General features: G+C 36.0%; 1 protein-coding gene across 1 annotated transcript in view; it reads right to left on the minus strand.

Moving 5' to 3' along the window:
• Nucleotides 1-20,882, minus strand: part of HECTD2 (HECT domain E3 ubiquitin protein ligase 2) — a 36,860-nt gene that overhangs the window by 14,240 nt on the left and 1,738 nt on the right. Inside the window, exons 2-11 of the mRNA XM_068139690.1 lie at nucleotides 17,065-17,194; nucleotides 12,107-12,245; nucleotides 9,898-10,000; nucleotides 8,476-8,565; nucleotides 7,838-7,902; nucleotides 6,717-6,762; nucleotides 5,505-5,614; nucleotides 4,094-4,242; nucleotides 2,478-2,601; nucleotides 400-496 (exon numbers count right to left, since the gene is read on the minus strand). Of these exons, the coding sequence (XP_067995791.1) occupies nucleotides 400-496; nucleotides 2,478-2,601; nucleotides 4,094-4,242; nucleotides 5,505-5,614; nucleotides 6,717-6,762; nucleotides 7,838-7,902; nucleotides 8,476-8,565; nucleotides 9,898-10,000; nucleotides 12,107-12,245; nucleotides 17,065-17,194 (1,053 nt within the window). The remainder of the gene's footprint in view (nucleotides 1-399; nucleotides 497-2,477; nucleotides 2,602-4,093; nucleotides 4,243-5,504; nucleotides 5,615-6,716; nucleotides 6,763-7,837; nucleotides 7,903-8,475; nucleotides 8,566-9,897; nucleotides 10,001-12,106; nucleotides 12,246-17,064; nucleotides 17,195-20,882) is intronic.

The following is a 20,882-nucleotide window of genomic DNA, read 5'->3' on the forward strand; positions in this document are numbered from 1 at the left end:
ATAGAAGTATACTTCCTAAAGTATCTCAATAACTTAACATGCTAGCACAGTATGCTTGTTCCTCAAAAAAGAAATAAGACCCACCACCACCACCACCAAAAAAATCCAACCTGTAATTTTTTCTTAACAACATTGATATTTATAAGTATCCTAAACTTAAGCACATTAAAAAACAAAACAAACACCCCCCCCCCCCCCCCCCCAATAACAACAAAAAACCTGATAACCCTGAGAGAATCTAGCAGAGATATTTGCAGCAATCATAAAATGGCTCAAGTCCTTTTTCAGGGTAAGCAGAAATACCAGAAGTTGTGATGAAAGCCTGTATGCAATACCAATTTAACAAAACTTTTAAAAATACCACTGGGTGAGACAAGGATTTGTCACTAAATTACTTACCCGTGCAAAACTTATCATCTGTTGCTCTGAGTCCCTTTGAATAATAACTTTTTTTGCCGCTATAGAAATAATAAATGGGTACTGACAGAAAGAAAACCTAACAACAAGAGAAGAGAAAATATTTCCTTTTTAGCCATCTAGCATATTATTTTCTCCTCAAGATTACAGGACTGAATCTTTGCATTATCATTCAGTAACAACCCTCCCTCCCCTGACAGTAATGTGCTGCTGGGGTTTTTTTTGGTGTGCTGTATATATAGACACTAAATTCAGTAGAACAAACTGTTACTTCTAAATACTACTAGAAATTGAAATTAGTAATAACAAACACAGAGCCTGTTTATTATCATCAACAGACCTAATAAAAGCCAGTCAGCATCTGCTTTAAATATTGAATTTTAATTGCTACACTGAATTAAAGAAAACTACAAGATCTTCTTATGGCATAGAAGAAAAACAGCTATTTCAGTGCAGCATTCTTAGGTATACAGTAGAAATATTCCCCAGTCTGGCTTATGTGCTGCAGGATCCATTTTCAGATTTGACCCAGGGTTACAAGTGTTTAGGACTTCTACAATATGAGATCATAGCCACATTCCACTGCAATAAAGTAAGTTTAAAAAAAAACTTCAAAAGTCATCCAGATGAAAGATTTTTTTGCTGCTTGATATTGTGGTAAATTTTTTTGTTGTTGTTGATTTAGCTCTTGCATGATCAAGCAGAAGTTCCTACTGAAAGACCCAGAGCCAAATTCAACTTGCATGTGCACCTGAATCCCGCCTGTGAACAGCTCTGGAATTTTATGTCTTTAGGAAAGAAAGGAAAATACAGAAAAATATTTCCACTTGGTCTCCTGAAAACTCTAATAAAAAATGTTTTATCAAGGAGTGATGACTTAGTTTGAAGATTTAATCATTTAAAACTATTTCACGTGGAAGGTAAACCAGGACTTGACCCTGCTTGGCCATCTTAGAACTATACCTATAGTCTTGATTGCTATTCCTTGTTGTTATGGTTGGTTGAGTTTTGTTTGTAGTGGATACATTTAGGGTTTTTTTGTTTGTTTGTGGTTTTGGGGGGGTCTGTTGTTGTTTATTTGGGTATTGGTGGTGTTTTGATTTTGTGTGTGTTTGCTTTTTCTCTTGTGTTTCATTTTCGTTATTTTTGTTTTATTTTCTTCTCAAGCAGTGTATCAGGTATCAGACAGAAGCCTAGCCTAAAACACATGTTTTGGTAGGGCAAATTTTGCTCTTCATGGCTTAAAGGCAATGGAAATTGCACATGAAATAAAATAAAAAAAGCTACATTAGATGACGGATGTCTTTAATTAGATTGTTGAAAAATCTTTAAATATAAGGAAATGTTCATTGATCTTGTAATTAAAGCTATAAAGATTGGTATGCTGAAAAATCAGCTATATAATGTAAAATTTGTATTAAGAAAAAGTAGTGTTTGTTAAGAAAACAGTAATAAAATTTTTAACTTCAGCAAAAAGATTAAATGTCTTTTTCTAGGTGTTTCTAAACAACACTGTTGGCTGCCTCTCACCAAAAGAGGAATACCTTGGCAAGCTCTAAGTTTGTAAAGATTGTGTGTTTATTTTCACGTAACACAGGAAAAACCACAATTGATTTCACTGGCACAAATATGACTGGAGCCACAGGTATACAGGAAATTAGATACATTTTCATCATTAAGTGGCAAGTATGCACACCCTACCACTTTCTATTAATATATTGGAAGTTAAACCATATTTACAGTAAGACACAATTAGAAGTCTGTAACAACAAATTATAAACTCATGTTATTATCAGCCATCTGTATTTGACATTTTTTGCTGTTTTTCAAATGCATAATGAGATTTGTTACAGTCAATCTTACACCCATGCAGCATCAAGTATAGCAAGTAGTAGCTATACTATACTTTTCCAATGAAATACAGTATTTAATTTGTCTATATAGAAACATAAATGGTATGTATACCATATATACACACTGTATATCAAATAGACATACACAGCTTAGATACAGGGCTTCGAAATACTACATAACAGGAAAGCAGCAGTTATTCCTCATACCTGTGAGAATTGCCATAACATTGCCAGTTATGATATTCTTCCATAAGATCAATATGATCGAGTGTAGAATTATAGAAATCCGTGTATGAAATAATAGGAGGACTGATCAGACTATTTGAAGCATCTGCAAAGGAAACACAAGTCTTTCAAAATACTGCCTGGATTAGGAACACCTCTTTTTCTAGGCATCCTCACCAACAGTGGCCTCAGAGACTTTAAACCAAGTCAGTTACTATTAACTTTGCCTCACTCTTAGCTACAGCATTACAAGTATAACATCATACCATATGACATCATACTAATTGTTGTAGAAAATATTAAATCCCTAGCTCAACTCATTTATGAAAACAGAACCTTCACTTGACTCTAGCCTGCTTAACAATACATGCTAAGTTAAGGTTCCAGGGATAAAGAATGCTATGTTCTGATGGAATCAGTGAAAAGCAGTTTGATAGATGTCTTTCTTCAACAGCTTTATTTAATTTCAAACATAGCTCCAGATGTAACATCTACGTGCTTTCCAGGTAGCAATCACCTGCTTGAGTTTGATGCCTGTTTGTAAAACAGATGCAAAGGGAGGGGGTACAAAATGTAGTATGCAAAGATATGGCCATTTCCTCAGGTAACTACTGTATGAGCTAGACTTACCAGTACGAAAATAAAATACTTGATCAAATGAAGAAAATCAATTCACATTTAAGCTGTCTACCTTAGCACATAACATTCATATAATATCAGACAGCTCATAAGTTTTTCTCTGTTTGTACTTGAACATAACTTAACCTCAATTAGTCATAGTAGTGAATTTTGTATTATTCAATATCCCCTTTTCCCAGAATATAAGGAATTAGCAGCTTTTTCTTAGATTACTAGACAACATAGCTTAGGTTTAGATACAGTTGAGCTTGTATGTCTAAACTGTTGCTCTGGACAGGCAGGACACTGCAGGATGCTTTTAAGTTGACAGTGAAATGAAAATAGCCCCATTCTGATCTTAATTTTCACTTGGTAGTTTAAATTTCTCCTAGAAATAAGAAAGGGTTTTCGCCCATCAAGTAGAAGTGCCTGACTTTATGCCTTCCGTTTCCATAGTAAATGCTCTAATCACTAAACTACTGGGATGAGTGGAAGAAAAGGTTTGCATTTACAGTGGTCAGATTGGCTGTACTCTTTGTTGAACTGGACAGGGACTTACTTTTTTTAAGTTGCAGTTTTGGACTAAAGAGGCATATGTGTTGCCTAACTTTTCTTAGATGCTAAATACTTGCCTGGGGTTAAGCCAGTCACAGGATAATTCTGGTAATTACACATTTAGAACAGTTTGCTATAAATCTAAGGAAAACCTTAGGCATCTGGGGATTTTTGTTTGAATGACCTTCAGTTGTTGTTACAGGAAAATGATTTGTAGCAATTATTCTCCACTGGAAAGCAAGGATGAAAATTTGCTAATAGAAGATGGGGTTTTTTGATTACTACTTTTTGGCATTTTATTGTAGTTCATACTGTGCCACCGTCACTGCCAGCCCGCCCCAGGGAAGGAGAGGTATAAGCTATCTCCACCCTGTATGTGTACACACACACACTTGCATACATACACAACTCAAGAAAATACCTACTAAATAAAGACAGGACTTTGGTTGCTGATGGAATCCACCAGGTACATTTCACCATAGGTGGAAACTCTTCAGGTTTTGCAGGAAACAGACGCAAAGAAATAAATTGCAGTAACCTGTCCACCAGTTGCTTGAACCTCCTCTGTGTAATCCTAAAAGGAACATGCTGCAGTTACTCTCATGCGACCACTGTCTACATGAGAGTTTATATTATCACATCAGTGTTATTAAGAAAAAACACACACAAAGCTTTTGTTCTACACATAAAATCAAAATGAAGAAGCATGCTTTAGAAGAAAGCCCCAATTATCTACAAAGTAAAAAAACAACAATACAGAATCATTCCTTGTTCTTGACTTCCAGTAAACAAAAAATAAAACCAAAAATATTTCACTATTTCATTTCACAATCTGAATACTGAGAAAATCTGAGATTTTTATTTTGAGTTACTTGGTCCTATTGAATTAAGAGCAGAAAGTACTTCATACATTTGTGACAAGTGCACATAATATCACAACACACATACATGTGTAGATAATACTAATGCATCATTTTCTAAAGAAGAGCTCTCCTGTTTTGATGGTTTAGATTTCTAATATATTTTGAGAGTAAAAACCATGAGTATGCCTACTGCATCCTTAACCAAGATGCTTATAAAACCCCAATTCAAATTCAATATTACTGCAGTTTTAGGCAAAATAGACATTAGGGGGTGGTGGGAAGGAAATATAATTTACATCCTTGCAGAGAAGAGAATCCTTTATTAACAGACTCCCTGGGAGATGACAGAATTGCCAATATGGCCATTTGAACTGTTTTTTGTCTCCAGAGTGAACCTTTTGCACATTCATTGTATAGAAGGCAACTTGCATACCAACTTGAAAGCCTGCGCTTTGGGTAGTTATTCCCATATGATTTTACTAATGATGTCCTCTTGGAGTTATTTCAATTAAAGATCTAATGGCCAAGCTACATTCTCTCACCACCTCTATTACACTATGAAGCAGGGACTCAAATTCATTTCTGGTTTTGATACAATACAGTAAAGTTGCAGTATCTTTTTGCAAACTATGTAAGATAAAACCTTTATTTAAACAAAGATCAAAGAGATGTTTGTATTAATAACACCACTTAAACATGTATCTAAAAACTTTATACACATAAATTATTTTGCAAAGGAGGCTTTTTGCATGAAGATATTAAATTTTATACATTATATACAGTTTGCATCTATAAATCAGTATCGCATAGTGGACTATGTCCAGATGTACTTTGAAGACAATAAAAACAATCTCTTCAGTCAATTAAATCAACTTTCATGTAATTGATAAAACAGGCAACATCAATGGAAAGACAGTAACAACTGTAATCCTAAAAATGGAATTTGTAATTTTATTTTTTTATGTTGTTTTACTTTTTAGACCAGTGCACTAGGAAATGATGGTCAGCTTCTGTTAAGGCTGCTATCTGTCTTAGCAAGTGAGCATAGATGACATAAGTAGAAGTGTTACTAAATTGAGGATTCTGAAAAAGATTAAAAAAATGTGTTAGGTTAACAAACTGTATAAAGGGAAAAACGTCATTAGGATTTTTTGTTCTTATGTTTGCTGCTGCCAATACAATTAATGCAGGAAAGGAGTTTACAAGATTGCTGTAACTATTAAACTATGGAGAAAAAATATTTTAAACTTCCAGTCAAATAAAAAAAATACACAAATTCTATGTTGCAAAAGTATGATTTTTTTTTGTTTGTTTCACAAGAAGGCCCACAGGAAATAAAGGCAGTGCTTAAAATACTTGTCTGGATCATTATTTACTCTGTAGCACATAAATTATACTCCTCTGAGTGATGTGCTTTCCATCATGGTAACAAAGATTCTCACAGCTCCTGTCTTCCCTCACATCAATCCAAACTTATTTCCCCTCTTACTTATGAGTTCACACATCCCCACTTTTCAGTAGTATATCTTTCTTATAATTCACAGCTATTATACTACTCCAGAGATGAAAACCATGGTCTCAAAAAAATTAAACTACCATCTGATCTTCTCAAAAACTAGAAGAAACCTCTTCTTGTGTAAAGAGGTGCAAATTACAATGGTAAAATTTAAAGGGGAAATTTGCTACAAAGGCAAATTAAGTATAGTAGCAAAGGTAATGGATTAAGGCAGACAGAAATCAAACAATGTAGCCAGTCAGAGGGGAAGAGAGTCTGACAAAACACAGCACTGGAAGTTACACAGTGATATCAAAAAGTGCATATACTGAAACTTTCTGGAATGATCAGTTACAGCATACCAGTACAGCAAATCTGGGAATAAGGAAGAAATAAGAACAAATAACCTGCTAATACATTTGTTCTTTCAACCCACATAGCAATAGGAAATAATTACACATCTATTAGTGCATCATTTTAATCTATGCAACCTTTCTCCATCAACTATCTTTCATCAAGCTCCCATTCCCATCATGCACACCCTACACTTCTATGTTATAAAGCATTCTTATGACAGGAAATGTGAAGTATCTCAGCTATACAAAGTATCTTGTTTTGCATAGTATACTGGTTTATAGATTAAAAGTTAAGTGGACATATACTTAAATAGAAAGACTCTATTTTTCTTACCTGTAAAAGTATACAGTATGCTCTAAGATCATCTTTTGTTCGTGGCCTATGGATGGATGAAAGAATAAGCAGAGCCACATGTATATATCATATATACACACATTGAGAGGCATGAAATCATGTACCCTAGAATTTAAATTGGCTTTGCCAATACATGCAAAATACAACATTTAAGGATTTTTGTTGCTCTCAGATACTGAAAAGGGCACTTAATGATTCTGGCTACTCTCTGAAGGTGGGAGGTTATTTTAGCATCTCTCTTTGTGGCATAACACAAGACAGCAAAAAGAGGAGTCAGAATTGAAGATAAGAGGTGTTCCAGAGAGGTCCATGCGTTGTCTGTCCTGACATCATGGAAGAGTTTATTTGCCCCATATTTGATATTTCATGCCAAAATTTTCCATACACATCTACCATTACTGCCTCTGTTTTTCTTGCCCCTCCACCCCCCCCTTTTTTTTTTTTTTTTAAATTTATTTTACTTCAAGGGCTTTACATTCCTGCAAATACACATGCAGCAACACCACAGAAAAGGTAGTACAAGGTGGAGACAGAAATAGCCAAGGGTTGGGTCACAGTGAGTCACAACAAGGTGCCGTCTCTGTGCTGTATCTTTTTGTGAATGAAAGCACATGTTCTTACTTCTCTTACTTCTTGCAAAAATTTTATCTCCAATCCTCCTGCCTTTGGGCTATCTTTTTCTGCATCCTGCACTGCCCTTTCCATGCTGTTGCCACACATGAACGGTACTGTGAAGTAAACTTTGGATCGAGGTTAAAACATCCTAGTTGCTGTTGGGGGGTGGGTGGGGAGAATATCTTTCACTCCAGAGAAATTTCTTAATACATCTTACAGGCGAGATGCTCAAAAGATTGCACTGGCTGAGATTCTTGTGGGGGAATGTATGGCTCGGTTTGCCCCTGCCTCCTTAGGGGTTCAGTATCAGCTAACAGCATTAAAGACAGACTTCAGCAGATTTGCTTGCCAAACAGAGACAAGTTCTGACGAGTCAAATAAGTACCATCAGAATATTTTCTTACTTTGACTAAAACAATAAAGACCAAACATATCTCAGCTGTAAATGCTGGTACAGGACTAATGCAAACATTTGTTATAATTACCCCTTCCATTCTTGTAGCAAACCATTAATTATTCCTTTTAGGACTGACTTCTGAACATCTTGAGGCTATGGAAAAATGAGAGGAAAAATTCATATTTGATGTAATTACACATATTCTATACATTGCACTGTATGAACGAGTGAGTTTATTTTGCTTAGTATTCAAGCCAACTAAGAAATCTTTTGTCTTCTGATGCTGAGCTCCTAAGACTCTTTCCTCTCAGACTATTAACTGAAACCTGGAGCTTTGACAATGGGGGCTTTCAAAACTTCAAATAATTAAAAAACTCCAAATATAATTTCTAAACTACTCTTGACCTTTGTTTACTATGTAATGACTTTTTTTGCTACCTTCATCCTCACATTTTCCTTATTTCCACCATGCATTGTCCCATCATTGTCATGTCATATCTTGCCTGCTGTGCATCATTAGTAGCAAAAAATTCTTCCTCTTTTACTAGAGCAGTTTTCATGATTTTATGGCAATTCCCATGGGACCATTTTAAGTATGTTTTGAGAGATGCTTCAGAAATTGTGCATATCGAAGAAGAACTTTAGGTCTAATTGCTGCTTAGCATATTTCTTTCCTGTAATAACTGTTACGATGTTTTAAAATGGCAATTCTTTTCTTCTACTTACAGTATTTAATAAGGCATCATAGACAACATTCACAAACTTTGCATTGATTCCAGAGTCCTCAATGGTATTAAAGGGAGAACTGGTGTCTTTCTGTAAGTTAGATAATACATGAAACGTTTTTGAAATGTCTCAAATATTTTAGCTATCTTTGAAAAATGAAAGTTTAACAGCAAGTTTAAAAAGAACACACAGAGATAGAACTTTCTTTTCATCATCAGAACATAAGTCCTCCCCCTCTACTCTGCCCTGGTGAGGCCACATCTGGAATACTGTGTCCAGTTCTGAGCCCCTCAGTTTAAGAAGGACAGGGAACTGCTTGAAAGATTCCAGCACAGATCCACAAAGATGATTAAGGGAGTGGAACATCTTCCTTATGAGGAAAGGTTGAGGGAGCCGGTGCTCTTTAGCTTGGAGAAGAGGAGACCTGAGGGACGACCTCATTAATGTTTACAAATATGTGAAGGGCAAGCATCAGGAAGATGGAACCAGAGATGTCCAAGGACAGGAGAAGGAACAATGGGTGCAAGCTGGAGCACAGGAGGTTCCACGTGAACATAAGGAAAAACTTTTTCACTGTGAGGATAACAACATACTGGAATGGACTGCGCAGAAAAGTTCAGGAGTCACATTCTCTGGAGACTTTCAAAACCTGCTTGGATGCACTCCTGTGTGACCTATTCTAGGTAATCTTGCTCTGGCAGGGGGGCTGGACAAGATGATCTTTTGAGGTCCCTTCCAGTCCCCAACATTCTGTGAATCTAAGTTGCTTTTATTAATATGTGAAAGTTGAAGTGAAATAATAGTAATCCTACACATTGGCAATACTCAGATAACTTCATTACCTTGTTATTCTACTTTAAAAGTGTTTCTAATAAGGAATTGAATACAATTTTCATTGTTGCCAATCCACCATCAGACAAGACCAACAAAATAATAGCATCCAATATTTATTAAGTGACTAAAACCCATTGGTTATTGTGTCTAAATATCATGAACACACTTTACTTGGTAATAAGCAGGAAATAGTGATTTAGCATAAATTATTAAAGCTTTCACATGAATATAATCTTTTCCTAGGAAAACAGAGTATGCCATCTTGACACAAGAGCCCATCCCATACTTTTTTCATGAACAGGGAATATTTGTTTCCAAATTTGCCTGGGCCTCCATATTAACTGCATTAGCTTGCATGTTTTTAAACTGTAGTTTGTATAGAAAGCATCCACACCGTCCTAGTGTCAAAAATCAAACTACATACTCAGATTTTAAAGCTCCACATAAATTAATGCAGTATTGGATTATCTCCCAAAAGCAGGAGAGATCATAAAATGATCATAGTGGCCTTGAGTAACAAGCTTTTGTAAACACTTTGAAGATAGAAAGCACTGCAAGTACTAAATAGAAGATAATTTGTAATATTACCTTAAATGCAGCATTTATCTCCAGGAAAGAATCAAATGTTGTGGAATAAAAATTATGTACAGCTTTCCAATCTCCTGATGACTTAGCCTTTTCCACATCATCCCTAGAAAGAATACATTAAAAAAATTGACAAGGTTTCAAGCTTCCCAACCACTTAAACTTTAGACTGCACTGTAACTCTAAACTTCCTTCACTAAGAACATTTAGAAAGTATAGTATCAGTATCTTTCTAACATCTTCTTTGTCACTGCAAGATCTTGGTATTATAGGAGAACAAAAGCATACTTTCTGTTTGATACACTTGAGCAGTGTCTCTCATTCAAAATATTAATTCATGGTGTCACAGTTCAGAATGGTAAGACAATTAGCAGAAGAGAATTACACTGAATATACACTGATGTGATAAGATTTCTGTGACTAATTTATTCAGGTATGCAGACTCCTAAACTAGTCAAATTCATTATAATTTGTATAAAAATATTTTTTCTCTCTTTTTCTTTTCATATCCAGCTGCATCTTTGTATGCAACTGCAAACACTCCTTAAGGGGACAACAAAATCTATGGACTTAGTCTTAAAGCATTTTTAAATACTGGACCTTAAAGCACATACCTGTATGTAAGCTTTTGTATAATATCATACATTGAAAAACAAACACTTCCCCCCCTCCCCCCCCCAAAGACCCAAAACCAAACTAAACAAAAAAACACCCCAACCCAAGCAACCAAAAAACCCCCACCAAACAAAAAAATCTCCAACCAACCTTTGAAACAGAATTTTATTTTAAATACCTACAATGATAATGACAGAAATCCCAGTTTGCTTCCCACCTCCAGATAATTTCTTGGTACTAGATATTTTTTTACAAGCTACCAATTGCACATAGCAAAAGTTCTAATGACTCCTTAATGCTTTATTTGAAAGAAGAAAATTCTTGATAATTACGGTAGCAGTCAATAGATAGAAAAATTTGCACATAGAAAAAAATGTCAGCTCTTCAGATGACCTGAACACCAACTAAGATTTACCTCTCATCAAATTCTCTACTACATCCATTTCCTTTTCCACCAGCAACACACACTGACTTATCAAAACAGCAGCACTCTTCCTCATGAACTGCACGAAATTTCAAACCCGGGGAAGAGCAATGAATAGTATATACTCATACATCTGTGATTTTTTATTTTTTCCCCCCATCTGTTTTAAAACCAGAAGAATCAAGCTTCTTCATAAGAGTATTTCTTCCCATCTCCTAAGAACACATCCACACTAAACAAACACACTGCCAATACACGTTCACGTATCGCTGGCAGAATCCCCTACTGCAGATGCACCTTATGCTATTAGTGTTTCAACAAAATGATGCCATTTCCTCGAATGACAGCGTCAACACCAACATAGGTATGTTCTCCAAAACTGTTAAGTAAGGAAAAACTGTTCCTTATTTCTTTGTGCCCAGCAAATCAAGCAGCACATGGGAAACAAGCTATACTATTTAAAAATAATTCAGGTGGTTTCCCTGGAGACTTCTGCTAGTCAATCAAGTATTATGTGCCAGGCATCATGACAGTGCTGGAAGAAAAGTAATGCAGGTATAGTTTTGATTAGGAGTCTGTACTGACCTAGAAAATAAAAAATGGAACACTATTTCCATTCAACTCAAGAAGTAAGGATACATGAAAAAAAGAAACATATTGTTGCTATAAAATGAATACTGAAAACTAACACACTAATGTAACCCATGAAGAAACACTATCTGACTTTTAGCCAGTTACAATTGCCACTCCAGGTCCTCAAATAGGACGTTATACAGTTAAATGTCTGATGCGCAGTGTTTCACGCAAGACTGAGAATGCACGATGGACAGGACATACCATAAGAGTCAGTGCAAACAAAATACCCCAAATCAAAAGTGATTTTCCAGCCTGCAGTAAGACATACATATCTTCCCCCAAAACTAAACATACGCTGAATAGCAGGAACTGAATTTCTAAGTCTGAACACAGACACTTAAGCTAGAGAAAGTATTTTCATACATTTCACACCAACATAAATTATGGATCCCAGCATCACAAGACGACTAGCCCCTCATTGGTCTTACTGAACTGTTTTCTCGTTTGAGATTAACAAAATCAAATGCATGAATTAGGACAAAATTAAGAATGTCCAAAGACAGAAAGTACACCCTCAGAACAGCCAGAGTTACTTACTGAAAATCTTGCACAGTTTTGGTTCGGATGGGAACGGAAGGTTCAGGAGGAATTGGTGCTTTCACTTCTTGGGGTAGTGTATCTATAGAGATGCGCTGCTTTTGTCGTACATCAAGGCAAATGGGTGGTAGGTCTCTCACTTATTAAAGAATAATAAAAACCCCAAAACAATAAATACAAAGCAATCATACACATATTAGCCAATAAAACACAGATATATAGCAGCTAGGAAAAAAACAAACCACACCAAAGCTCACACTGTTTGATTCTACATCTTTAGATCCATATTCATCCAAGTACTTTTCTTATCATGGGCTTATCACAGACATGATAGAAACCACCTAATTGAGGGAAAATAAAACCTCTGGAAATGTCCTAAAAATGGGGAAAGTCTGTCCAGTCAATTGCCTGTGTAAGGCCTTCTTAAAGAAGGGAATCTCTATTATTCTATACATGAGCTTCTGGATCAAGTTGCAATGCCTGTTACAAAATCAAAGAAAGAAAACCAGTCCAGGTTTTCACAGCAGAATGGCTGCTATGCTGCTGTGGAGAAAAAAAACAAAGGGGTGGTGGGGGTGGTGGTGGGTGTGCAGAGGGAAAAGGCAACAGGCTGTTGACCTGCGTTCCAACTCATTAGGGAAACCATTAAAATATACTTACATAAGACATGCTGGTATTACATCAGTAGCATGTGCTAGTATACATACAGCAGTATTAACATCACACAAGAAAATCCCAAATTCCTATATAATTTAATTACAGAAATGCATGCTGCAGAATTTTCATTAAACCCATTTGTAGCCACAGATGCTCAGCCTTCTGAACATTAAGCCACATGCATTCTAAGCTCAGATGCACAAAATGCCTATTTTAAACATCCCATCTACCTGAAGTTATGAGAAACTCAAGCTAGGCAAGTTAGAACACAATTCCCAAGAAAACAAAAAAGTTAAAGGATATCAGGGAATTAGAGTTTGCTGTTTAAAAGACAAGCCAAGGAGTCCATGACTGATAACCATTAGTCAAAAAAGTAGTGTTTGCGTAAATACTGTACATGCAAACTGTAACACTGGTGTTTCCTACATGCAAGGAAAAAAAGTCTCAAGCACAAGGACACCAAGCCCTTTGATTGTAATTGGAAAATGGACTTCCTGTCTTTATCTATGGATTTTCACTTTATCTCCTCTGTGTTCCATTGAAGAGGGGGAGTGATAGAGTAGCTTGGTGGGTATCTGGCAGCCAGTAAAGGTAAAGCCACCAAAAGTAAGAAAAAAAAGTATTTCAATGCAGTATACACAGACGTCCATTTTACTGACAACATGTTTTCAAACACTCTTAAATCAGACTAACAATGCATTTATTTTTTACTGCACACTTTTAAAAGCATTTATAGAAATTACAGTGTATGTTTGGGATAAAATACACTATATAAGGTAAGTGTCCTCAAAAGTCAAACATATTAAACCAAAATCCTCTATGAATTGACTAAGAGTCCTCAAACACTTCAGACAATTGTTAAAAAAACCCAAAACCTAAACAAAAACTAAACATCAGAATAGTATTACTGCTCTGCTGTCTACTCCATTTATCACAGCAGGAAAATAGATGCTAACAAAATCCCCAGAACCCGAAAGGAGATTCTTTTCATTCATGCTAATGACAGAGACACTGTCATTGTGACTTAACCACCATTTATCAAACAATAGATCAGAGCTGCCCTCAATCCCCTGAGTAAGGCATTGATTACAGATATCAAATCTTGCCACTCTGGCAACTGGAATTTAAAGCTACTTAAAGAGAAAAGCAGCAATTTAAAAACCAAAGTGGACACATAGACACTAAATTAATTCAAGCCAAGGTGTTGAACAGTCTCACCATGCATGTGCTCTGCTATTGCACATCATTTGCTGAAAGCAAAATGGATCAACTGAAAAGCAACCAAGACTGTCTTATTTTTATACTCTGAGAAAAACAAGTCATCTTCACTTAGCTCTTATTCTGTCTTCTCAATTTGAAAGGGATTAAACATTGAATTATAACCATCTGAATACACTGAAGAGAGGAAAATATTCTCCTATATCCTCAGATGAGCTGGCTGTTGACAGAAGCTGTTCTGCATTTCAGTAAACTGAGGCTGCAAGTGCTAAGCTGGTAACTTGCATGCTGCCAGCGATGCAGTTTTCTTTGGAATATATGCAGCTTAAATTAGATGTACTGAGTTTTAATAATGTGTTTAATAACGACTATCAAATACAGTATGTTTTGCCATAATTCAAGTTGATTTGTAAATAGATTTATTTGCTTGCCTGACATTCAGAAACATTAATTAAGATCTGCTACTTGAGTTTCATTGAAGAGAAACTTCATGTATTGAGTTGATAAGCAGCAATAACACAATAGTACAAGACAAGAAAAAACCAATCATTTCTGGCTGTTTGCCCAGTTACATCAAATAAAAAAGACTCAGCAGTGTATGACTGCATAGGGCATGATCGAAACCTTTGAGGAAGAAAACCTCTTTGATACAATGCAGAATTTACTAGTGCAAGGACATTCAAAATTAATTTACTTAGAACAGTAGTTGTTTTCATGGTGACCAACACAGCCACTGGCAGATGAAAATTTTCAAAGTAAGACAAACAAACCTTACTTATATTTGTAACATTATAAAAACTAAAACCATCTAGTTAATATATGGATCTCATGCCAGACTGCTATTGCATCAGAAGACCTGTTATATAAACACAATCTCTGTTGCAGCTACTCAACAAATATTATGCTACATTTCATGCTGTATTTACCAGCATTACTTTTTCCAAGCTTTTATTTTCCAATGAAATTAACATGGGAAAACACTGGAACAGGCTGCCCAGAGTAGTTGTAAAGGCTCCAACCCTGGAAGCGTTCAAAGCTCGTTTGGATGGGGCCTTGAGAAACCTGGTCTAGTAGGAGGTGCCCCTCCCTATCCAAAGCAGGAGGATTTAAATTAGATGTTAAGATCTCTCCCAATCCAAACCATTCTGTGACTATAACAAATATTGTCATGCATTAGTATGTTGAAAATTAACTACCGAGTACTTAATGAGGCAGCAATTACAGCTGGGACAGTATCATCTGCAGCAAGAACTGAGGGTACTTTTAGAGAGAGGCATTTAAAGTTTACCACGTATGTCAGGTTAAAAAAAAAAGGGGTGGAGGAGGGATTTAATTTTTAATGAAATGAATTAAATGAATTGGTACTGCACTTTTCATACTGCTTAGCCCAATGCCAGATTTAATATTGCTTTGTTCTAACTTTCATTAAGCAGGCGTTCATATCAGAAGGTTGTATTAAGCAACTATTCAAACAGAAGCTGGACAGAAAACAATTAACACTTAAATGATGAAGTTGGAGTCTATGAATCAACTGCATGCATGTTTAGAATGCTAGCTGCTGAGTTAATACTGACATGAGGTCATATTTAGCTTCTGAGGAAAACAGTGGTATCTGAGAAAGGCAAAACATTATATTTTTCTGAGGGCTTCCAGATTCCAACAATATTACAGTTGTTTACATGCAAATCATATACAAAGACTTCTCTTTAAAAACAGATAGGTGAGAGTCACCTGAAAGTTATACTTCCAGTTTTGTTATTTTGATCTTATAGTACTTTGTGAGAACCAGCAGAGCTCTTATCTGCTTTGCAGCATCTTCTTTTTGCCTCACTCAAAGTATCAGCCTCAAGAACACCACTTCCACCTTAGCTCCAGCAAGATACACAGCAGTGGAAGAATTCTTCACTGGCCTTGTCCAGCCACCTTGACTTCCTTTGTGTAGCACAAAGTGACTTGAGCAAAGTACAAAATCCTGTCCAGCTGTCATTTACACATAATTACCTTTTGTGTTTCAGTGATTGCATTTTTGTGGGTGTTTTTTTTTTTTTTTGTTTGTTAATTTTTTAAAGGCAAAGTAAGCATATTTCCTTGCTCCATAATAAAAATTGCTTAAAAAGGGAAAAAAAAATGGTATCTTGCACTGACTTTTACTTTTGAGCACTACTGGCAAGGAGACATAGACTATTTCAGTGAGGATCCAATCCTGCAACGTGCAAACCACCTTCTGCACAGCTTAGAAACTGAGTATACCTGTACATAATTTTGTTTCAAACTCACACTATTGAGATCTCTTAACTAATACAGTGTCTTTATAATTCATTGAATGTTTAGAAATACTTGCATAACCACAGAATAGTAAGGCTGAGAGGGATGTGCTCAGAGGCAAGATCAATATATACCTGATAAATGTTTGTACAACCTGTTTTCAAAAGTTTCAATTTGCTGAAATACCATATTTTGGCCCAAAAATCTAATAAAAATTCCAGGTCTAATCACAATGTCATCACATCAGGGTCCAGCCTAGCTTACTATACTGAATACACAGCTCCACTTACTATCATTACCTCATCATACCACATAAACCTTCCTTCTCACCTTTAAAGCTCTTCAGAACCTAATCTTTGCCTGGAAAGATGTTTGGTGTCATCACTGGCCTTCATCTGCACTGGAAAATAGCAACTGTCTTCCTTAAAAGCCCTATGCCTGCCTCATCCCTGCCATCTTTCAGATAGCAACAGAAAAATCTTCTCTACCAAGTTCTGACAAAGTTTCTTGTGAAACTGCAATCTGATTGCATTTATACAAACAGCATTTGCAGACAGACTACTGAATCTGTAACTCTCGTTAAAACTTCAGATCATTTCATCCTCCAGGTCCCTTTTCTTTTGTTTTTCAATCCAGCCTGTCTCTATGACATAACCTCTACAGACCACAGACTATTATCATGTATATCAGTGCCTGTACAACGTACTGAATGAACTCCAGACTTCTAGATTTATTGGCACTACCACAATACAAATACTGGCAGAACACTGAGCACCTTAACTTGGTAACTAAGTAACACAGGACTTTTATTCTCTTACCATTTTTGATGCTGGGTATAACAAGTTGTGTGGGTGAATTTCTGTTTCCGATGCCTTCTTTCTTTTGGTTGATACTTGTGATGAAACTGCTGAAAGAGGAAAACTGATTTTTGGCTCCTCTTTCCAACCCCTGTAATTAAGATGACAGCATGCTATAAAGTGCTAATACATTACTGCAAGAGTAATCTTACCAAATTAAGTATTACACAAATACTTACGTAACTTTTATCTTGAAAATAGAGTAGTAATACCTAAATCAGACACAAATAATGATTCTGCAAGTTTGTTTCAAACTGAATCAGGAGAGCTACCATAAAAATCCTTTCCGTTACATTCAAACCCACATGTATTAATTTGCATCATATAAAGTTATTTTTGGATTAACGTGAGGAATCCTAATTTCTATCTACTTTTCCACTCCTCACTACAGCCACCTCAGTTTAAACAGATGACAGTGCCACATTCCTTTTGTTTTCTAATAACTCCAATATACTGAAGTAGTTTAGACAAATTTCTTAAGATTTGAAATGTAGGGCCAAAAATTATGTATGAGCTACCTTGCTAACAAAATTTAAATGACAGCTACCTGAATGAAAATGCCTAATGATTCAACATTGTTAGTGTCAGTTGCCAATGAAGAAGGGCCAGCCAACAAACATTTGTTAGCACAATGGTCAAAACCACCTGCTCGAGTACCTGTATGTGCTGTCACCAAGGAGTTTGCACAAGCATTTGCATGAGCATGTTTTAACAGTGAACAGAACTTAAATTACAAAACAAGTTTCCAGAGAATTGCACCAATTGGTTTGTCTGACACCGAGGGCCATTAGACAGAGTTACTTACTCTGGAGATTTTGCGAAGCATAGGTGTGTAAAGGGGCTTGCCCAAGACAACAGAAACTGCATAGTGGGGATGTTAATTTCATCTCAGATCCAAGTCAGCTGATATCAGGCAAAGATGGATCAGCTCAGAAAAATTTACAGACTTTCCCTGCACATGATGATTTTCCACCTCACATTAACTTAATGATTCATTTACTTATCTGTTATCTGCCTGCTCAGAAAACCAACCAACCCACCCCAACCAAAACCACAAAACAACCACAAACACAGTTTCATGCAAATCAAAACTCATTCTGCAAAGTGCAATAAAAGTTCTAGATTAATTAACATAACATCCTGTCTTTTTTTTTTTTTTTTTTCACCTATACATTTCCCTTTCCCCTTAAGAGCTGTAAATTTGGAATAAGACATGCAGGCAGAGTTCTGAAGAAAGCACTTCACTTCCACCACAACATCCTGAAATACCACCAGGAGGGTAATAACAGAGCCCATAAACCTGCCATGCCACAGTGTATGTAACCTGGTATGCTGCCAGGAATTTTAAATAACTGTGACACAAAAGCTGTTTTTCCATGGCTTATAACTCAGCAAATTATAAATCTGAACAATCAGCAGGACCTCTGGCTTTAAAAATACCAAGTTTCAATTTCTAGTTCCAAATTCCTTGCATGCAACAAACATTCAAACATAAAATGTAATTACCACTGTAATTTTCACATTAACTTCTTTTATTCTACAACCTTTGAAATATCATTAAGATGTTTCTTAAAAATCACCTGGTGCACAACTGCAGATAAACAGACCATGGACAAATATGCCAAGACATGACTGACTGGAAAGGGACTCTTAAACATTTCCAGATCTGAGGTTAGTCTTCTGTGTCGCAAAAATGTATGCTCTATGTAGAAAGCCTCTGGAGCTTGGATTTAGTCTAACTATGAGTAATAGGGAACATATACCACAGATAAGTAGAAAGAGGAGCTTTTATGAAACAGACTATCATGACAACCTTTTTGACTGACTCAGCAGTCTAGGTTTTACTCCAGCCATACCACTGAAATAGTATAGTTATTTAAAAATGTTCTTAATGCCACCTCCCTCAGCAGTTATCAGAAAGAACAAGTCATACGTGCTAGTTAACTCTATCATCCTGCTTCAAGTGCGCTTCCAACAATGTTGAAAAAATCATATGGACAAATGCTTTACTGGAAAGACCTGAGGGAACACTGGAGAACTACACGCTCCTTAATGAGGGTCTCTGACATCCTGGGAGAGTAATCTAGAACAAGTGTACAGCACTATGTCATACTTCCAAGATTTTGTACAAGACCAGCGAGCCTCTAGAGCCTAAGACTCTACACACATACCACCATCAGAAAACCAAACCCACACCTAAAGAATGAGTATACATAGAAGGAGTCAATGGATCAAAGTAATCTTTAATCCTCTTTTTCAAAAAAAGAATATTAATCATAGAATCAATAGGTTGGAAAATACCTCAGAGATCATCAAGTCCAACCTGTCACCCAACAACTCATGACTAAACAGAATCATAGAATCAATAAGGTTGGAAAAGACCTCAGAGATAATAACTCACAACTCTGCTGGCTTGTTAGTGGAAGTTTTCCAAAACATCAAGCCCTCCATAAAACTGGAGACATACTAGCATTATACTTTATAAATCTATGATTTTCATTATTGAAGTTAAATTAGATAGTGGAAAACAAGTCAAAGGAAAGTCTGAACTCCTTGCAGGATCATGTTAATTTATTTGTGGAGTAATTTAATTTCCACAATGTTCCTTAGTAAAAAAAAAAAGGAGCAAAGAAAAACAACAACCATTCTTTCACAATCCCACAGTGGCCTTTGGCTAGGAAAGGCCAGGATACGAATGACAATAAGCACAGGATCACTTTATTCCAACTTGCAGCCATCTTAAAATCATGAGGAGACATCTTTCACATATGCTTTTAGGAGAGAAAGGATATCACATTTATCTATTCACTTGAAATTCTTACCATCTCCACAGCTGTTATGGAAAACAGAAACTGTTTAAACAATGTCATGTCTTTACACTGCCTTTTATGAAGCTCTAGTCATGCCTCCTTAGTTACACATATCTATGGTGAATCCTCAGTAAACTGAGTCAATCACACAAAATCTATGGGGATGCTCTGAGACAAGGAGATCTGAAGCTCACCCCACATAGAACACACATATAGTATCTGTATGACTATGGTCATCATATGAGAACTATAAATTTAGAAATAATAGGCATAGAGAATAATAAAATTAAGGCCATCTGGAGGATCACTATATGTATGTATGGACATGTATTTTTATGATAATTTTAATGGGCAAACCCCCCAAAATAAGCAATTATGTGGTTTAGAAGACAATAATTTGCCCCTTTTGTCATCATGTCATATTACAAACCCTTCCCCAGTTTAATGAGGAAGATGAGAATTTATTTCTCTCTTTAAAAGTGTTCAGGAAGATTTCAGTAAAACTCATTTTTTGATGTTCAATTAGAAATTCTAATACAATAACTTGAATTAAAGTCCTGCTATATATGATGAATCTCACAACACACTTTGAAGTACTGGAATCACATGTAGTCTGGTTACGACCAGGGCTTAGCAGACCAACAGTCCAACACCTTCTTACAGCAACTCATATAGATCTTGCAAAAGCATACCTGTATTCCCTGTTTGATATATATGGATGAGAAACTGCATTCTATTGCAGAGAGTGAAATCCAGGGTTACAAAAACGTTTATTACATCTCTCCACGCAACTCTCTCTCTGTAACAAATTATTAAAACCCATATGCAGCTATTTGTAAATTCAAAATCCTATGTGCATTTGACAAGCAAGCACACCCAGCCAATTTGAGCTCCTCTATAGGTCAACTTATACAACTTCTGCCTCTGAGCAATAGCTCAGATGTACATGAAGGACGTACAGCTACAAAC

The sequence above is a fragment of the Melanerpes formicivorus genome, unplaced genomic scaffold, assembly GCF_026170545.1.
Source record: "Melanerpes formicivorus ecotype bairdi unplaced genomic scaffold, bMelFor1.0.p_v2 SCAF_6, whole genome shotgun sequence".
Taxonomy (NCBI): domain Eukaryota; kingdom Metazoa; phylum Chordata; class Aves; order Piciformes; family Picidae; genus Melanerpes; species Melanerpes formicivorus.